The following is a 19,776-nucleotide window of genomic DNA, read 5'->3' as shown; positions in this document are numbered from 1 at the left end:
CCCCCTGCTAGGGGGGGGCAGGAGGAAAGCCCGAGAAAGGTGGGAAAATCCCCTCAGATTCCTAGTTGGTCGGGTGGCGTGCATTCCCAGAGTCATGAGCTGGGCTGGGTCTGTCCTCTCCCCGGGGTCCGTCCACATTAGCCCCGTCTGCCCTGGGACGGGTCAACCAGTTCCCAGCCTGAGAAGGCATGTGGTGGGGAAGGGGAGGAGGCAGAGGTCGGCACAGCGGGGCAAGGACCCCCACTCCGTGCCAGCTCCCACCTGCGGTAAGGCCCCAGCACCCGAGGGTTGCCTCTGCTTGCCACCCCACCCCCCCACCTGGGCCATCCCCAGCTAGACACAGTGGGGGTGGGGAGGCGGGGCGTGTCTCCCCGACAGCAGGGTGTGGCCAGTGGTCCAGCCGGTCACTCGCGGATGGCCAGCCCGTCCTGACCCGGGAGACTTAACCCCACTCCCCACCATGCCTGCAGGCCGGGTGGGCTGAGGGTGCGCAACACCCCGAGACCGCAGTCCCTGGCGGAGCTCAGAGCAGGCTTGGGGAGGTTCTGCGGCTCCCGGCTGTCAACGCCCGCCGCCCTCCCTGCCTCACTTCCTCCCGCAGCCCCCGCCGCCCCGGAGGCACGGGATCCCGGCGGGTCCGCAGCCCCGGCCGCCACGCCCTGGCCTCGGCCCGCGGGGTAAGTCGGTGGGCGATCGGGGCACATTGGGGAGGGGGGAAGGTGCCTGGAGCCTGACAGCGACCGATCCGGGCGGGGAAGCCGGAGTGGGGGGGTGGGGGGAGGCTGCCTGCTTCTCTAGCCCCGAGTGAGGGTCTTCAAGGGGCTCCCGCCTCTACCTGGACTGCCAGACCCCTTCCTCCCTGCCGGGGCGGGTAAGGGCTGCAGGACAGGCGGCAGGGGCCCGACAGGTAGCTGTTGCTGCTGAGGCTTGGGAACGGTGGGCTAGGGGGCAGCCGGGGAGGCAGATCGGGGGTCGGGGGGATGGTTAGGGACATAAGCCAGGCTAAACGGTGTGCGGCTTGGGAAGGACGCCCCAGAGTGGCTGTCCATCTTTCTGGATAGATGGTGGGTCATGTTGAAGTAAAAAACCTAAAACAAACAAGTCAACATGTTGAGTCAGCTAGCCAGGTCCCCGCCTCTCTTGCTTCTGTGGGAAAATGCCCCCCAACCCCAGGTCCCTGAGGGCTGTGGGAGCCTGAAGCTGGACAGGGCCCAGCCCAAGCCCTGTCACCATCCAGCCTCTCATCTTCTCGCCCTTGTTTCTGCTCCCTGTCCCCTTCTCCCACCCTGCTGTCTCCCCACCCATCGCTGACTCTGTCTTCCTTCTTTCTGCTTCTACCCACTAGGGGGCTCCGGGGCCTTCCCCCTGCCCCCAACTGGGGCCCCACCCCTTGCCATGTGATGGAGGCTGTGGTTTTCCATTCTCCCACGAAGAGGTGTCAGGGCCCAGAGCCCCACTTAGGGCCCGAGAGGTGGGACTGTCAGAGGGAGTTTGGGCAGCCAGCCAGGGGGCTCCCTCCCCACTCTGTAGCCCCCAGAGACCCTAAAGCACAGAGAGGTGGCATTCAATGCCCTCAGAGATGAGTCAGACTGAAAACACAGATGGGCCCTGAAAGATTTGGAGAACTGAAGAAGGACATCATGGTAGCGTGCTGTGGTTTTAGACCAGGCCCTGCCAACAGCTGACGACCTTGGGGAAGTCACTTCCCCTTTCTGAGCCTTAGTTGTCCTGGTAGCAAAACGAGAGGTCTGAGAGACCAGCGGTTTTCCAACCGCCTCTCCCAGAATGCTCCCGTCCTGTGGCAAGAGGTTCGATGACCCGCCTCTGGTGCCTACAGCCGCACTCTTATCTGTTGCGAAGATTGGCCAGTGGGCAAGATGTTATGTAGAGAAATGCTGTGTTTGTGCTGTGACCCCAAACGTTTGTTTCCCCGGACCAGGGGCTGTGGCCTCTCAGATATCAGAGGGAGGGAAAGTCAGGGACAGTCTCAACCCTTCCCGTGGGACTACGTCGGTAGGCGGACCCACTGGGTCCCTGTTCTTCCCCATTCCATCCTCACACCGGAAACCTCCCTCCCTCTCCTCACCCTGGCCTTCCTCCCCCTCCCGACGGTCTGACTCGGTGGGTGGGTCTACTTGTACTCAGCTTCTATCTAAACTTCTCTCTCTCTCTCTTTTTTTAATGTTTTTTTTTTTTTTGAGAGAGAGAGAGAGAAATAGAGCAAGCACGAGTGGGGAAGGGGCAGAGAGAGAGGGAGACAGAGAATCCCAAGCAGGTTCCACACTGTCAGCACAGAACCCGATGTGGGGCTCAAACTCACGAACTGTGAGACCATGACCTGAACTGAAATCAAGAGTCGGCTGCTTAACTGACTGAGCCACCCAAGTGCCCCCTAAACTTCTCTTTTTGCAGGCCCCAGCCAGACCTCTTACCCCAACCCAGGACTGGGAAGAAGGAGGGAAGGAGGAGCCTCTGACAACTCGGTCTCCACTGAGGTTTGAGCCAGACAGAGCAGCCTCCTCCCCTTGGGATGGCCTCGCCCTCCAGCTCTCCCACTTTCAGGCTCCAGACATCAGACGGAGGCCAAGAAGATGGCACTGAGGCGGACAAAGGAAAGCTGGGCCTTGGGGACGGGCCGCCCCCCATGGAGTCACCATTCCAGAGCGAAGACCGGAACTGCCCCCCTCAGATCAAAGTGAACCTCAACTACCGCAAAGGAACAGGTGTCAGGTGAGGCAGCAAATGGGGGTGGGGCCCAGGGGAGCACCCTGAGTCAGACTTGATGGCGAGGGGTGGAGGGAGGTCCTCAGTCTGGCTGTGATGGCTCCTGGGCCTGACAGGCATAACCCTGCTCTGCTCTCTGGGGTTGATCCCTCTGGAACCTTCCTCATTCCTGGCCTTCTGCCTTCTGAGGTCCTGTTCTTCTTCACAGGGACATGCTCTTCCGTCTGGAAGTACTCAACAGACCCTTGTAACCCCTTGTGTGTGCCCTGACCCTTGTGCGTCACAGTCCCTGCGGGGATGCTAGCGTGATCCACACTCCGGTCCAAGTTGAGAGTCAGGGACATCTGGCAGTGTCCTGGGTGCTCCTGGGTTCTGCTCTTCTGCTCGAGGGCTGGACCTGTTGCCCAGGGGACTCGGTGGGGGGCTTCTGCTAGGAGTCTGCTTCACTTTGAGCCTCCTGTGATCAGTACCAGTTCAGACAGTGCGAGCCCACTTTTGCCGGGGGTATATGACTTCCCAGCTTTTGGGTGCGTGGGGGGCTCGCCTGGCATCCCCCCTCAGCGTGAGGTCTGATGTGCGAGGCTGGAGAATCCTCGTGGGTGAGGCGGGACTCTGCCAGGAAAGCCCCTTCCTCTCTCCTCGTGTCTGAGACGTGGCACCAGCCTTGGCTCCCAGCCCAGAGCCCCTGTGTCGTCTGCGTCGGAAGGCCTCCTCGGTCAGATTCAGAGCCGGGCAGGGGAGGCTGCGGGTGAGGCTTCTGGGAGCTGAGTAGTCCCCCTGGCAGGCAGAATAGGTCCCTCGATGCCCCTCAGTGCCTCAGTCTGTGCTCTTGTTGGGTTTCCCTGCCCCAAGACTGTGATGCCACCCGGTGGCGGGAAGTATTTTGTCCAAATGGCCCCTTCCTCCGGCCAGACTGCCCATAGGGCTCCCCAGTCAGCCACAGAGTCCTCTCGGGCATGTCGCGGCCACGTGGTCTGCTAGGCAGATGATGGTATGTCTGGCCAGGCCAGGCAGATGCGCGACTAACTGGTGTGGGGGAGGCAGGGCCTGGCTCTATCAGTCACACAGCCACAGCTTAACACATGACTGAGCCCAACAGTCCCCTGCTCATTAGAGAGTCACTAACCCTTCCTTGGTGAAGCTGGGACCTGAGGGTCGCCAGAGCTTCCAATGGTCTCCCACCTCTTTTTGTCCCTTTATATCCACTGGTGACGGTTCCAGAAGCCCCAGGGGCAGGCTGGCCTCTGTAAATAGCGTCAGGCCCAGGAGGGGAACCCCACACTCCTTCCCCTCCCTCCCCTGTCACCAGAAACTGCTAGATGCTGAGGGACTACCAGACCTTTTCTGGGGCCTTTCCCAGAAGTGTGGTTTCTCAGTAAAACTCTGGTGAGCATCTGATAGGTTTCAGCGCTAGGCCCCTGTGTCTCTGAGAAACTTCTGTCTGCCCAGCCTAGAATTTTTCTGGGGATTAGGAGTCAGGGTCTGGAGTTAGTTAGACGACTTCCCCTAGGTGAGCCCCAGTCCTGCGCATGTGGCTTTGGACGAGTTACTTTACCTCTTTGTTCGTCTAATGGAGAAAATAGAGATCGCTGATCCCCAGGGCTGAAGTGAGGGTTAAAGGTGCAACCACACCGTTATCAGTCTCGAGATGGTTTCTGAGAGGATCGGGGGGGGGGGGTTCTCTTATTTATTTATGTATTTATTTAACTTTTTGGGGGGTTATTTATTTTGAGAGAGAGGAAGTGTGTGAGCAGGGGAGGGGCAGAGAGAGAGGGAGAGAGAGAGAATCCAAGGAAGCTCTGCTGCAGAGCCTGACTCGAACTCACCAACCTGGGAAATCATGACCTGAACCGTGAAATCGAGTGTTGACACTTAATGGACTGAGCCTCCCCGGCGCCTCTAGAGCTGGTTTCTGAGAGGATGAGGCCTTTTCTTGATTCCTTTGTCTAGCCCGGCAGGGCATACAGCCCCTAACAGTCTGTGGGTACCTCCTGTGGTCCCATCCCCACCTGGACTCCCGCTCAAGAGCATGACAGGTTCCTGTGCTGAAATCCTCTCTGGGATAACGAGCCTGTTTTAAGACCATCGAGCCACCTGGCAAATGATAAGCGCCTGATGCGGAAAAAAATCTCGAGTCGTGGGGATGCTGGGGACTAGTGCCCTGGACAGGCCCTCTTCCACCTGCTAGGACTCTGGGCACTTGGGGTCTCCTTGGTCTGCACTGGGCAGAGGCCCTCAGAAAGGCTCCCAGAGGGCTCTCGGGCCTGCAGGGTGCCCAGTGCTCACAGGATGCCCTGGAAGGACTCCCTGGGATGGGGGGCATTCGGTGTGGGGGGAAGCATGGTTCTTCCACAGCATCAGACACAAGTCACATCCCCACAGCCAGCCAGACCCAAACCGCTTTGACCGTGACCGGCTCTTCAGCGTGGTGGCCCGGGGCGTCCCCGAGGATCTGGCTGGGTTAGCAGAGTACCTGTCCCGGACCAGCAAGTACCTCACCGACTCAGAGTACACAGGTAGGCCTGCCCTGTGCTGAGACTCGGCTGACTGGGTGGCCTTGACCGTGGTCAGGAGCCAAGGGGTGACTGTTCTTAGCAGCCCTCCTGCCTAAATGGCTGCAGGGAGGCCCTGCCGACAGAGCTGAGGGCAGCTCATTGAGGTCACGGCTGTGCCTCCCGCTCCCTCCCCTCCCCCTGGCTCCTGGCCAACCTCCGCCATCTTCAGCCCACTTTGGTGGCCAAATGGATACTCATGGGTTCACAGTGCATCTTTTGTCTTTTTCTTTTCTTTTCCTTTTTTCTTTTCTTTCCTTTTTTCTTTTTCTTTTCGTCTTTCCTTTTTTCTTTTCTTTTCTTTTCTTTTCCTTTCATCTTAAAATAACAGTCTCATTATTTTTGCCCCAAATCTAAACATCTTTATGGTTTGGCCTGATTAGAAAATCAGCCCCAATGTCAGAAAAGTAACATTTGTGCATTCCAGAAGATTCTGACCATAATGAAATGTATAAGGTGAGGTTAAACACGTTACGACATCCTGGATCCCTGTTCATGATTTGGGATATATCTTTTCAAACCATTGAATCTATCAGGTATATATTTACATAAGGGGTTGGGCCATATATACCCATTTGTGACAACTTACACTTGGGTGCATAGACTTCTAACCCGGTCACTTTAACAGCTGCAAAGCTTTTCTGTTGCGTACATTTACCAGGATTTAGTTAACTATTCCTCAACGGTGGCCATTTAGGTTGGTTGTCGTTTTTGACCTCAACGTACTGGGTGCCAGGCCCTCTGTGTGCCAAGAATTTTGTATGTGATTCCATTTGACCCTTATAACAGCCCTGGAACATTCCCATTTTACAATCAGGAAAACCGAGGTCAAGAGAGGCCAAGTGACTTGCCTAAGGAGAGAGCTATCAAATGATGGAGCCGTTTAACGAATGTTGCTCCCGGTGTTCTGTAGACAACGTTGCGCACAGGACAAATTACGTCCTAGAAACCTATTTTCTAGGGCAGAAATGGTAGCCATACCTGTTGTAGTTTAATACTTGTTGGTTGGAGCCTTAATACCCTATCGCATGGCTGTGTTTCCACCGGTCATGTGTGACAATCTTTTTTTATCCTCCCAAGGGGTGCTTTGGAGCTGGTGGGCAGCCCGGCCACTCCAGGTCTGAGCACCCTGGTGCCCCTTCCCCTCCCCTTCTCCCACAGAGGGCTCCACGGGTAAGACGTGCCTGATGAAGGCCGTGTTGAACCTTCGGGATGGGGCCAACGCCTGCATCCTGCCGTTGCTGCAGATTGACCGGGACTCTGGCAATCCCCAGCCCCTGGTCAACGCCCAGTGCACGGATGAGTACTACCGAGGCCACAGTGCCCTGCATATTGCCATCGAGAAGAGGAGCCTGCAGTGTGTGAAGCTCTTGGTGGAGAATGGGGCCAATGTGCATGCCCGGGCCTGTGGCCACTTCTTCCAGAAGAAGAGCCAAGGGACTTGCTTCTACTTCGGTGAGGAGCCTTTCTTGGGTAAACTGAGGTGCAGAGGGGACGAGGTCGCACGGTAAATGTGTGGCAGAGCTGACCCTTAAACTCAGATCTGTCTGACCCCCAAGGGCTCGTGCTTCTAGTCACTGGGCTGCCTGCAAAAGCAGTTTGTCTTAGGAGATGTTTTAGCCTTGTCTGGCCAAGGAAGCTCATCACACATCCGCTCCCAGACCAGGACAGGGGAATGGGCTGGCGGAACCGGTGTGGGGGAAAGTCTAAAGGGGTGTCGATGCCAGGTGGCAGTGGGGCTGGGCTCTGGTGAAGAAAAGAGAAGGAGGCAAGGAGATGGGAACCTTGGTTGGCTGACCTCTGTTCTGAGCCTTTAGATGGTAAAAAGCTTCGGTCACCTCTCCCTGGGGTCAAGAGCTGGACAGAAATGACTTTACCAGGGTTCATAGGAAAAGGCACAGCCGCCCTAAATGGGGCTTGGGACCATCTTCCCTCTCAGCACAGGCCTGGGCGGACCTGGGGTCCCGAGGCCTGACTCTCTGAAAGGGGGCCCGGCGTTCTGTCCTGGGAATGTGAGGCGTAGTCAGGTGGAAGCTGGGAGGCCTGAGGCTCAAGCTGTCCCTCTTGACCCCCAGGCGAGCTGCCCCTCTCTCTGGCCGCGTGCACCAAGCAGTGGGATGTGGTGACCTACCTCCTGGAGAACCGGCATCAGCCTGCCAGCCTGCAGGCGGCCGACTCACTGGGCAACACTGCCCTGCACGCCTTGGTGATGATCGCAGATAACTCGGCCGAGAACAGTGCGCTGGTGATCCGCATGTACGATGGGCTTCTCCGAGCCGGCGCCCGCCTCTGCCCCACAGTGCAGCTCGAAGACATCCCCAACCTGCAGGGCCTCACGCCCCTGAAGCTGGCCGCCAAGGAGGGCAAAATCGAGGTGAGTGCCTGGCCCCCACCTTTCCAGGAAGCAACAGGACCCCCTTTGATTTTTCTGCAGAAAGAGCCTGGGGCAACATTCTAGATCATTGGTCTCTCTGCTTTTTTTTTTTTTAAGCTTATTTATTTTGAAAGAGAGAGAGAGAGAGAGAGAGAGAGAGAGAGAGAGAGAGAGAGAATCTTAAGCAGTCTCCATGCTCAGCATGGAGTCCAACTTGGAGCTGATTCCATGACCCTGGGATCATGACCTGAGCTGAATTCAAGAGTCGGCTGCTCAACCAACTGAGCCACTTAAGCACCCCCCCTCCCCCGTTTTTTTTAAGTAATCTTTACACCCAAGTTGGGGCTTGAACTCACAATCCCGAGATCACGAGTCACATGCTCCACCGACTGAGCCAGCCAGGCACCCCAAAACAAACTGCTTCTTAACCTGTTTGAGTTAGGGATGCTTTCTAGTCTGGTGGAAGCTCTGAGCTCTGACCACAGAAGGGTACACACCTGTGTGGCCGGGAACCTCTGGTCTCGAGGGGCCTCAAGGGCCTCTGGGCTGGGGTCCCTCTGCCATGTAGGGGCTCCAAGGAAGAGACCTCAGGGCAGAAGTGGGGAAGGAAGAGCCAGGTTCACTGGCAGGTCTGAACATATGTGAGCCGATGAGAATATTTACACTGTGGCTGAGCATGTGAGGATGTGTGAGAAGAGTTTATACACACAAGGATCTGTGTGTACAGGCTGTGTGCGTGTATCTGTTTTTTTTTTTTTAATTTTTTTTTCAAAGTTTATTTATTTTTGGGACAGAGAGAGACAGAACATGAACGGGGGAGGGGCAGAGAGAGAGGGAGACACAGAATCGGAAACAGGCTCCAGGCTCTGAGCCATCAGCCCAGAGCCTGACACGGGGCTCGAACTCACGGACCGCGAGATCGTGACCCGGCTGAAGTCGGGCGCTTAACCGACTGCGCCACCCAGGCGCCCCCTTTTTTTTATTTTTAATTAAAAAAAATTTTTTTAATATTTTTCTAGCATTTATTTATTTTTGAGAGATAGAGCAAGATAGAGCACAACCTGGGGAGGGGCAGAGAGAGAGGGGGACACAGAATCTGAAGCAGGCTCCAGGCTCTGAGCTGTCAGCACAGAGCCCGATGCAGGGCTCGAACCCACAGACCGTGAGATCATGATCTGAGCTGAAGTCAGATGCTTAACTGAATGAGTCACCCAAGTGTTCCTAAAAATTTTTTCTTAGTGTTTATTTATTTTTGAGAGAAAGAGAGAGAGACAGAGCATGAGCTGGGGAGGGGCAGAAAGAGAGGGAGACATAAAATCCAAAGCAGGCTCCAGGCTCCAAACTGTCAGCACAGAGCCTGATGCCGGGCTTGAACCCACAAACCACAAGACTATGACCTAAGCCGTAGTCAGCCACTTAACTGACTGAGCCACTCAGGCTCCCCTAAGTTTATTTATTTTGAGAGAGAGAGAGTGCACAAGCGGAGTAGGGACAGAGAGAGAGGGGAGAGAGAGAACCCCAAGCAGGCTATACACTGTCAATGCAGAGCCCAGTGCAGGGCTCGAACTCACGAACCATGAGATCATGACCTGAGCTGAAACCAAGAGCCGGAAGTTTACCTGACTGAGCCACTCAGGCACCCCTGCGGGTGTCTGCTTGTAGCTTTGTAGATGGTGGGCAGGTCTGCAGGGTACCGACTAGCTCCCAGCCTCCTGGTCAGTGCTGGGAGGTGGCCACGCAGGCCAAGATCACGTGCCTCACCCTGCAGATTTTCAGACACATCCTGCAGCGGGAGTTCTCAGGGCCGTGCCAGCCACTTTCCCGGAAGTTTACCGAGTGGTGCTATGGGCCTGTCTGGGTGTCGCTGTATGACCTGGCCTCTGTGGACAGCTGGGAGGAGAACTCAGTGCTGGAGATCATCGCCTTTCATTGCAGAAGCCCGGTGAGCCCACTGGGGCCCAGGGAGGGGTGCAAAGGGGACCTGGCAGAGCTCCATGCTTCAGGGCTGCCTCCTGGACGTGCCCTGTGGCTGTGCCGGTGGGATGTGGCTGCGTGCCCCGACCCCAGCCTCTGGGCCCATGTTCATTCCACACACACGGGTCCCACGCCCATGGGGAGCATGCGGGGGTCCCGGTGGCCACCTGCTCTGGACTGGAGGATGCGGCGCTCCGCCAGCCCATAGCCATGAGGGTGGGGTAGAGGCCGGTGGGGCGGGGTCATTTGGGGCTCCCCCCCTCCCATTTCCCTCAGCCCTCGCGTTGAGCCTGACATGAGCGGACCCCTGTATGTAGCAGCTCTCACACTCCCACCCCAGCACCGACACCGGATGGTGGTTTTGGAGCCGCTGAACAAACTGCTGCAGGCGAAATGGGATCTGCTAATCCCCAGATTCTTCTTCAACTTCCTGTGTTACTTGATGTACATGTTCCTCTTCACTGCTGTTGCCTACCACCAGCCCGCCCTGGAGAAGGTACAGCAGGTGGGGGGCGGGGGGGGGGAGGGGATGGGGCGCATGCTGGGGGAGGGAGGCCTCCTGGGACCAGCCTCGGAAGAAGATAGGGCAGGGATTGCCAACCCCCACCTGCACCTGATAACACTGTGACGCACCCGAGCTCTCGCGCAGCTAGCGGGTACCGAAGCCAGCAACGCAGAGATGATAACCACGCTGCTAAAACGGGCTGGGTGCTCACCATAGGTGACAAAGTATTTCCAGGGAGTGACATGTGTTAGCTTATTTAATTAATGCTTAGAGCAGCCCTCTGAGAACGATGAACTGTTAGCATCCCCGGTTTACAGTTGACGGGAGGGACGCACAGAGAGGTTAAGTGACTTATCCAGGCTCACGCAGGCTGTCAGTGGGGGAGATGGGATCTGAACCCACCGTCACAACCACTATACAGCGTGCCTCTACAACAGGCTAGAATCTGGGGGGCGGGGGGGCCTGCCCGGGAGCCCATGTTCCCTGTGCTGCTCTGCGTGGCTTCTCCAACAGCTCATGCTCAGAATGGGCCCTCAGCGAGGAGCGTCACTGTTGGGAGGGGACTCGGGTCCCAGGTCCTACCAGAGTGTCTCTTTCGCAGGCCTTCCTCTCCCTGAAAGTGACGACTGGAGGCTCCATGCTGCTGCTGGGCCACATCCTGATCCTGCTTGGGGGGGTCTACCTCCTCGTGGGCCAGGTGAAGGCTCCTCCCATCCCCCCTCCGCACCCCATGACCCCAGCACTCCGTGTGGCTCCCAGAAACAAACTAGAATTCCCCTAGGAGGAGACTTAGACTGAGTTAACCACAATCCCTTCATTTCCGGGGAACTGTCCCATCACTACCAGCCTCGGGGCAGCTGAGGGCCTTGGGTTCTGGGGCCAGTATCTCCCTGCTGTGCTTTCTGGGGTTTCTGAGGGGCGGCAAATGACTCCCATGATTCCTCGCCACGCCGGCTCTGCTCCCTGGAAAGTGGGGCTGAAGCCCCCCACCCCCAGGTCCCTCGGCCGGCACATTCCTCCTGGGGGTGGGGGGGAGCACAGACAGGCTGGAGCAGGTGTGCTCAGCCCGACTCCCCCGGTGGCTCCTTTTCAGGTGAAAGTGCAGGAGACAGGCTGGACACTGGGCCATGGAGCCTGTCTCAGAGTGGGTGGGACTTTGGTACCAGATCCAGGTTGGCTGGAGTACAGGAGGGTCCCCGTGGGGCCAGGGTGAGGAGAGGCAAAGGAGCTCTTCCCCTAGGCCTGAGTAGTGAGTGAGTTCTTCGCCTGGGTCCACAGGGAGCGAGGAGGCGCCTGGCATTGTCCGGGTGTCTGTGGGTGGCCGCACTTTTTGGAAACAGGCTTCACAGCTTTCTCAGCTAGCATGAGCCCCCGTCCCCACCCCGCAAAAGTCCAAGATGCTGTTTGAGCCTGTGAGGTGGTCCCGGCCAGACTTCCACAAAGCCAGGCCGGCAGGCAGGGGACGCAGTGGGGAGCCCAGCAGGGCTGCTCTGTGGCCTGGACAGCAAATTTCCGCCCCACCCCCTGCTCCTCTCCTTCCCCCCTCCTCCCCCCCCTCCTCCCCCCACAGCTGTGGTACTTCTGGAGACGCCGTCTGTTCATCTGGATCTCGTTCCTGGACAGCTACTTTGAAATCCTCTTGTACGTGGGGCCTCACTCCCTTCCCCTGTCTCAGCCCCGGGGAGCGGCTGGTGTGGCAGCAGGTGCCAGGCCGGCTGGAGAGGCGAGGATAGGAGCCGGGGAGCGCCTGGGGCCTGGACCAAAGTGCAGGCTGTCTGCCCTGGGGCTCCTTGTGCTCGTGATAGTTACGTGCCCTGAGAGCTACGTGCCAGCGGAGCCTGAACCCTTTACATGTTGTGGCTCACTGAATCTGCACAAATGCCCCATGAGTCAGGTGCTGTTCCTAGTACCCCTGTTTTACAGGGGAGGGACCTGAGGCCCACAGGGATTAAATGACCCCTGACTGGGTCCAGTCCCAGGCAGATGGAGGACTTCTCATCCATCTAGATGGATGGATGGTGGGAGAGGCAGGGGTGGTCGGTGCCGGCCAGTGGGGGCAAGTGGGGGCGGAGGGAGCTCGCCAGGTGGCCTGCAAGCTGACCCGAACTCTGTTCCCACGCAGCCTGATTCAGGCCCTGCTCACGGTGGTGTCCCAGGTGCTGCGTTTCCTGGCCGTCGAGTGGTACCTGCCCCTGCTGGTGTCCTCGCTGGTGCTGGGCTGGCTGAACCTGCTTTACTACACACGTGGCTTGCAACACACGGGCATCTATAGTGTCATGATCCAGAAGGTGAGAGACGGGGAGCGGTGACCAGGCAAAGCTGGACACCGTGCCGACAGGACCCTCTTGGCCTCAGCAGGCAGGCGCCCTCCTCCTGGGCAGAGGAGAACACGAGCATGTCTGCCTGTGCATCACAAACCCAAGCTCAAGCAAGAGCAGGAGTACCAGCGTGCACACACCTACCTTCAGCGGTCTGCTCTCTGCATGGGTTTGAGCAAACACAAGCATATCTGTGTGTTTGCTAGTGCATCCTTGCACACCGAAGGAGCAGAGACGATGCACATAAGCTCATCTATGTGCCTGTGTCCTGGGACACCTGGGCTTATGGGTGTGTCTGCGTTCATTTATTTATTCAACAAAAGTTGAGGTGTGGGCCAGGTCCCGTTCTAAGTGTTGGAATATGCTCCTTTGTTTGCTAACAAAACAGACAAGTCCTCAACTCTCCTGCATCTGACATTCTGGTAGGGGAAATGGAAACACGAAGAGAAATAGATGAGAACATTACAGGTTGCTGAATGCTATGGAGGAAATACATAGACCGATGCCTTGGGGAATGACTGGGGCAGCGGGTGCTTTAGATGGGATGGTCTGGGAGACCTCTCTGAAGAGGTGATGGATGAGACCAGAAAAATGACTTAGCCAGCGCAGACTCAGAGAAGCAGCATCGGAGGCAAAGGCCAGGAGCCAGAACAAGCTTGGAGCACTTGGGACAGAGCAAGGAGGCTGGGAGAGTGAGTGGAGGGAGGAAGTTGGGGATTCGTTGTCCATGGATGGGGAGGGGTCTGGAAGCCCCAGAGGTTTAAAAAAATGTTTTTAATTGTGGCAAAATATACATTACAAAATGTACTATCTTGATAATTTATTTTTATTTTTGAGAGTGCACATGCATGAGCACAAGTGGGGGAGGGGCAGAGAAGAGGGAGAGAGAGAATCTCAAGCAGTTCCCACACTCAGCACGGACCCCGATGCTGGGCTCGATCTCACCAACCACGAGATCATGACCTGAGCCAAAACCAAGAGTCGGAGGCTTAAGCGACTGAGCCACCCAGCCTCCCCCATCTTAATCATTTTTAAGTGTACTGTTTAGTGATATTAAATACCCTCATAATATTATCCTACCTTTAGGGGACAGTATTAAGTATCATCCATCTACAGAGTTGAAACTCTGTCCCCCTATTCAACATGAACTCCCCACTCCCCTCCCTGAGCCCCTAGCAACATCATTCTTTTTTTCTTTTTTTTTTAATGCTTATTCATTTTTTGACAGAGAGAGAGAGAGTCAGAGCATGATTGGGGGAGGGGCAAAGAGAGAAGGAGACAGAATCCAAAGCAGGCTCCAGGCTCCAAGCTGTCAGCACAGAGCCCGCCGTGGGGCTCGAACCCATGAACTGTGAGATCACGACCTGAGACAAAGTCGGATGCTTAACCAACTGAGCCACCCAGGCGCCCCAACACCATTCTTCCTTCTGTCCCTATGAATTTGACTCCTCTAGGTAGCTCATAGAAGTGGGATCCTACAGTTTGTGTCCTCTTAGGACTGGCTAGGCTCAGTCAGCACAGTGTCCTCCCGTTTCATCCATGTTGTAGCGTGTCTCAGAATCTCATTCCTTTTTAAGACGGAGTAACATTTCACCGTGTGTATATACCCCATTTTGTTTATTCCTTTACGCATCAATGGATGCTTGCGTTGGTTATTGTAACACTGCTGTGAACAGGGGAGTGCAAGTACCTGTTTGGGTCTCTGCTTTCAGTTCTTTTGGGTCTATTGCCCAGACGTGGGATTTCTGGATCATAGGGTAATTCTGTGCTTCATGTTTTCACCCTGGATGGTTGTAAGCAAGAAAGTGATGTTAAAAGACCGGTCTGTTCACTGTGGGATGCACAGATTTGTGTGTGTGTGTGTGTGTGTGTGTGTGCATGGTGTGTACAGGGGAACCCATACTCAGGGCGGAGGCAGGGGTTGTAGGTCATGCCCGACGGGCCGGCCACCCACTCTGGCTCCTGGTATGTGTGTTCTAGGTCATCCTGCGGGACCTGCTCCGCTTCCTGCTGGTCTACTTAGTCTTCCTTTTCGGCTTCGCTGTAGGTAAGGACTCACCCCCCTCTGGCCCCTGCCTCTTCCTTGCCCGCTCTGTACACCCTCGAGGCTGCCCCCTGGTCTCCCCAGGCTGAGGATCCCCCTTTCTCCCTCCTGCAGCCCTGGTGAGCTTGAGCCGGGAAGCCCTGGACTCCGGGGTCCCCACGGGCCCCAATGTCACGGAGGCAGCACAGCCTGGGGTGGGACGGGAGGACGAGGGGGGCAGCTCGTCCCCATACGGTGGCATCCTGGACGCCTCCTTGGAGCTCTTCAAGTTCACCATCGGCATGGGGGAGCTGGCCTTCCAAGACCAGCTGCGTTTCCGCGGCGTCGTGCTGTTGCTGCTGCTGGCATACGTGCTGCTCACCTACATCCTGCTGCTCAACATGCTCATCGCCCTCATGAGCGAGACCGTCAACAGTGTCGCCACCGACAGCTGGAGCATCTGGAAGCTGCAGGTACTGCAGAGCGATGGGGCGGGCGGGGGGGCGCTCCCCTCCCTTTCCCCAAGTTCTGGGCCGGGTGAGGAGTGCGCAGGACCCAGCTGAGCTGGGCCCCCTGATCCATTCCTTCCTTCCTAGGGCTGTTGTGGGGATCGAATGGGCTTATAGATCTAAAGCCCTGGGGACAGTGCCTGGCACGTAGTAGGTGCTGAAAGGGTTAACGGTTATCATTGTCAAGTATCTCTTGAGTGTCTACCTTGCCCTCATGCAGTTCCTGTCCTGTGTTTATCAAACAGTCAATGGGGTTGCTTTAGTGGGTGAGGCAGGCAGGACGTGCAATCCTGGGACTGGGGAGCAGAGGGCCCTGTAGCTGGGGGCTGATATGACATCTGCCTTCCATGGAAGAAGCAATAGCTACCTCTTGACTGGAGGGTTGAGGGTGGGCAGTTGGTGCTCAGAAAGCCTTGCCCCGAAGGCTGGACTCCCACCGATTCACTGCTGACCTTGACCAAGCCCCCTAGCTTCTCCGAGCCGTGCCCTCATGGGCAAAGTTCTGTGCCCCACCTAATTCACTTGTGTGCCGGCGGGCAGGCACACGTGTGGGTAGAGCAAATCAAATTCCGCACCTGCTGGTGTGGAATTCTGGAATCGGTGACAACGCAAGTAACCGTTGGGCACTCACCACGTGCCGACTTCCCAACACCCGTCCACCTGCAAGCGGGGAAACTGAGACTCAGAGGGGTTGGGGGCCTAACATCACACAGGTAATAAGACACGGGCGCTGGATTCAAACCCACATGCTTAGCAGACTTTGGGTTCTACAAAGTGCTGTGGAGTACCCTCCTGGCTACCGTCTGATGTGTCCTTTGTCCCCAGAAAGCCATCTCTGTCCTGGAGATGGAGAATGGCTACTGGTGGTGCAGAAGGAAGAAGCGGCGGGCAGGCGTGAAGCTGGCCGTTGGCACCAGGCCAGATGGCAGCCCTGATGAGCGCTGGTGCTTCCGGTGAGTGAGGGAGGCAGGGGAGGGTGGCCCGGGGGCCTTGCTGACCCAGTGATCCCCGGAGACTGCACACCACGGGTCGGCCTGACTCTCGTAAAAGCCAGGGGACAGCCACCAGGAGTCAGGTCTGGTGGGAAAGGCAGGGCCCAGGAGCACCAGGGGACTCCGCCCTGGACAGGCGAGGTCAGGGATGCCGGTCTGCCATCCCAGCCGGTCCTGTCCCTTCCCTCCCCTGACCTGCTCCTTCCGGCCTGAAATGGGGCAACACTCAGGAGGCCAAGAAGCCAGAGGGACCCTCAGGTTCCAGCACACTAGCCTTGCCCGGGCTGGTCTGCTCTGCCCTCCCAACTCCCCCAGCCCGACCACAGAGGCTACGACCCTTCCACAGAAAACAAAGTCTTCCGTGGGAGAGGGGAGGGTCTTGGGCATGCGGAGCGGCCACAAAAGGGCTCCAGAACCCAGGAACACAAAGACACACAGGATCTAAACTCTTCTCTGGGTATTCAGGACAACCCAGGTGACTGTGAACGGCCTGAAGGGACAGATGCCCGTTTCCGCCAACGCAGACACGTGGCCCAGGGGGCAGCGGGGTGGTGGCCACCCGGACGGGGCCCGGGTGGGATGACGGGTGGCCCAGTGTCCAGCGAGAAGGGCGGAGAAACCCCATTCTCCTGACCGTCCCCGTGTCTACCTGGGCCCCGCTCCCGGGGCAAAGCAAGCTGCACAGGTGGCCTCCCAGAGCCTCAGGGCTGCTCTGTTGTCCTCAGGGTGGAGGAAGTGAACTGGGCTGCGTGGGAACAGACGCTGCCAACAGTGTGTGAGGAGCCAGCAGGGCCTGGCGTCCCTGGTGAGTAGCCATGGACCAGAGCCCCTGCTCTGGAGAGAGAGATGTCCGTGTGTGTGTGTGTGTGTGTGTGTGTGCGTGCGTGTCTCTGTCTGCTCGGCCACACAGCCACGGACAGTCTGGGGCAGGACCACCTCCATGGCCACTTCCCAGTCCCCCTTAAAACCCTTCCCTCCTTTTCTCTCCAGCCCCACCTCCTCACCGGCCTGTTTTCAGGGGGTCATCCGGGAGACACTCTGAGGACGTTTGCCTGCCCTCACCTCCCCGTGCCCTCCTCTTGGCCGGGTCCACTCAGCTGCACCCTTCCAGGCCTGGGCTGAGCCTGGGGACCCAGTGGGGGAACGAGTTAGAGAGCCCCCCCCCCCACCTATCCCACAGCTCAGGGGGCATCTCTCTGAACCCCACTGGCTCTGCCCCGTCTACAGGGCCAGCCTTGCTGATCCCCGGCTTTGCCCCCCTACCCAAGCCCCCGGTCCCCGCCCCTCTGAGGAGAAGCCACTTCCTAGGCCTTTCCCCCCAGTCACGGCCTACGTCCTGTCCGTTCAAGTGTGTGGAGGCCCCTCCTGTCTCCACCCTGCTGCCTGCCACCAAGACTGGCCTTGGCTCCTTCCTCTCACCTGGAGACCCGTTTCGAGGATTAGCTGTCTCCACAGCATGCCCTTTCTGGAATCTTCAGTAGCTCCCACTTGGGTCTGCGGTTGGCTCTCCTCTTTCTCGTTCTCTTTCCAGCAGACTCCACTTGTCTGTGACTGTGGCGCGCGACCCCTCCCCACAACAGCGTCTGTGTCACCTCTGACCCCTGGGTAGGGACACTCCTCCAGCCTCTGGTTTCCCAGGCTCCTGGGGCCCTGACCGTGGCCCTCACAAACCGACAGATTTCCTGCTTGGCTCTTTGCGTGCCTCCCTTCCTCTGAGTCCTGCCACCCTATCACCTCGAGGCCGAGACTCTGAAAGTCACCTTGCCCTTCATCTTGCCCCAAGCATCCCATACCCACTGCCTGCTGGGACTTCCAACTGGACATCCCCAACAGGGACGGCCTTGGGTTGGCCCTTCCGGGTAATGCGTGTGCCAGCCCTCCCTCTCCTCACCTGGGCAGGAGGCCTGGACACCTGCTCAGTGTCCCTCTCAGCCTGGTGCTGAGTATTATCAGGACCTCTCAGGCAGCCACTCACTCCTCTGCCCCCAGCCCTCGTGTCTTCAGCTTCTGCACCACTGCAAGGCTCCATCTGCACCCTCTCCTTTAGGCAAGTCTTCCTGCTCCAGGCTTAGCCCCCAATGCAGTCAAAAACTACACAAGGCCCGCCCGGTACGCCTCCCACTGTCTGGAAGGCCTCACCCCCCAGGGGGAAGACACATCTCTGAAGTCCAGCCCGTTTCCCACACCTCTGTCCCTCCATGTGACAGCCAGTCCCCCCACACTGCTCCCTGTTCTCTCTGTCCAAGTGTCATTCCTGCCCCTTATGGGTGTCCAAATCTGCCTTGCTTACAGGTTGCGTCTCTCTTCTCTCCCCTGAGCTCCCTGGACACCTACTTCTCACTTCCCTCCGGTTCTTCTTCCCACCAGGTGTTCCAGATTCTAACACAAAAGGCTGTCACCTCCAGGGACTTTAAGCTCCTGGGAGGAAGTCCCTGACAGGCACAAAGCAGGGGTTCAGTAAATGCCCGCAGGAGGGGGTACATAGGGAGAAGGGTTGCTGGCGACTTTGGGATCACCTGCTGCACACAGAGCGTGTGGATGTGGTTTCATGGCTGTGGCCTCCTCCTGCTTCCCTGGCGCCTGCCTCCTGGGGACACAGCCCCAGGCCCAAGCCACAGGGCTCTTCATCCTTTTATAGGCACCGTGAAGAAGCCTGTCCTGGCCGTCCAACTGGAGGAGGACACCACCTCAGAGGATGACCACCTGCCCCTCCAGCTCCTGGAGTCCTGCTGATGTCCTGCCCAGATGCAGGACAGAGCCAGGGAATCTCTCCAGCCCTACCTGCTGGCTCTGGGGCTCCAGGGAACTTCGCTGGCAAATATAAATAAATATTTTCTCATGACTAACTCTCCTGGAAGCATTATTTAAGCAGAGTTAATGGGCCCTCGGGCTGACTGACATCTGCATGTCTCTGTGAGCGTTTCTCTGTCTAGGACTGGGTTACTGTTGCCCTCAACCCAGGCACAGGAGACCCTCACCTGCTGGCCCCCAGCCTCGGGGCTCTCTTTTCCTGAGTGCTGTATCTGCTGTTGTGACAGATGTGTGGTGGGGGACGCCGGCAACACAGCCACCTTTTGTCCTTTCCCACAGCTTCCAGCCACATCCAAGATCTCTCTCAAAGCCTTTGAGCTCCTTGGTTTCCTTCAGGCTCTGGATTATTGGTTTCCCTCCCTGCTGGGCTACCTGCTCAGTTCCTACCCCTCCAAGCTGTTCTGCAAGGCCGCCAGAGGGGACTTCCTAAGAGGGAAGAGAAACATGTTACCCATGTGCTCTGAAGGCTTAAAAGGCTCCCCCAGTGTCCACAGGACACCCTAGCTGGCATCCTCAGTCCTCCAGGGTTTTGCCCAAATATTTCCAGACACCTCTTCCCCTATACCCCTGCTGTTCTCCACGTTCTCCTTAGCACTTTTACTGTATTCTTCAGGTAGACTGATGGACCTGTGTATTTGACCCCCCCACCCCCCACTTGGCTCTTGCTGGAAGCCCCCCACCCCACCCAAATCCTTAAGACCAGCTCACAAATTGTCTCGCTATAGCTTTCCCAATTTTCTCCAGTCCAAATGAATTGCTCTTCCTTGGTGTCCTAAGTGTTTATAAAACGCGTATGAATTGAGTATTTTTTAAGTGGGGAAGACCTAAGGGTGTTCAAATGCGGAAAGGAAAGCATTTGCGGAGAGGGAGAGGTTTACATTGCTGGTGAGATCGAAGAACAGGCACAGGAGAAAAGAGGATGGAAGCGGATCCAGATAAGACGTCTGCTTGCTCCTTAGGGGTCATTCTCAAGAGTGATGAGAGCTGTCAGCAA

The 19,776-nt window shown here is 57.2% G+C and overlaps 1 protein-coding gene across 1 annotated transcript; it reads left to right on the top strand.

The window, feature by feature from the left end:
* Nucleotides 1–202: 202 nt before the first annotated feature.
* On the top strand, nt 203–18,817 carry TRPV2 (transient receptor potential cation channel subfamily V member 2). Its single transcript, XM_043583193.1, has 15 exons — nt 203–677; nt 2,413–2,730; nt 5,107–5,240; nt 6,438–6,731; nt 7,352–7,650; nt 9,419–9,592; nt 9,965–10,120; nt 10,731–10,826; nt 11,700–11,770; nt 12,252–12,417; nt 14,428–14,494; nt 14,606–14,943; nt 15,805–15,932; nt 16,697–16,776; nt 18,610–18,817. Exons 2-15 carry the CDS (start codon nt 2,531–2,533, stop codon nt 18,702–18,704), a joined length of 2,298 nt encoding a protein of 765 aa, XP_043439128.1. The 5' UTR covers nt 203–677; nt 2,413–2,530; the 3' UTR covers nt 18,705–18,817.
* Nucleotides 18,818–19,776: the final 959 nt, after the last annotated feature.

The sequence above is a fragment of the Prionailurus bengalensis genome, chromosome E1 (assembly GCF_016509475.1).
Source record: "Prionailurus bengalensis isolate Pbe53 chromosome E1, Fcat_Pben_1.1_paternal_pri, whole genome shotgun sequence".
Taxonomy (NCBI): domain Eukaryota; kingdom Metazoa; phylum Chordata; class Mammalia; order Carnivora; family Felidae; genus Prionailurus; species Prionailurus bengalensis.
The sequence above is the reverse complement of the archived record's forward strand: the minus strand, read 5'-3'. Positions and strand labels throughout refer to the sequence as shown.

Coding starts and splice junctions, on each gene's coding strand:
- TRPV2 (XM_043583193.1), top strand. CDS start 2,531: ATGGCCTCGCCCTCCAGCTCTCCCACTTTCAGGCTCCAGACATCAGAC. Junction 5,241..6,437: donor CACCGACTCAGAGTACACAG/GTAGGCCTGCCC, acceptor CTTCTCCCACAG/AGGGCTCCACGGGTAAGACG. Junction 15,933..16,696: donor GATGAGCGCTGGTGCTTCCG/GTGAGTGAGGGA, acceptor TGTTGTCCTCAG/GGTGGAGGAAGTGAACTGGG.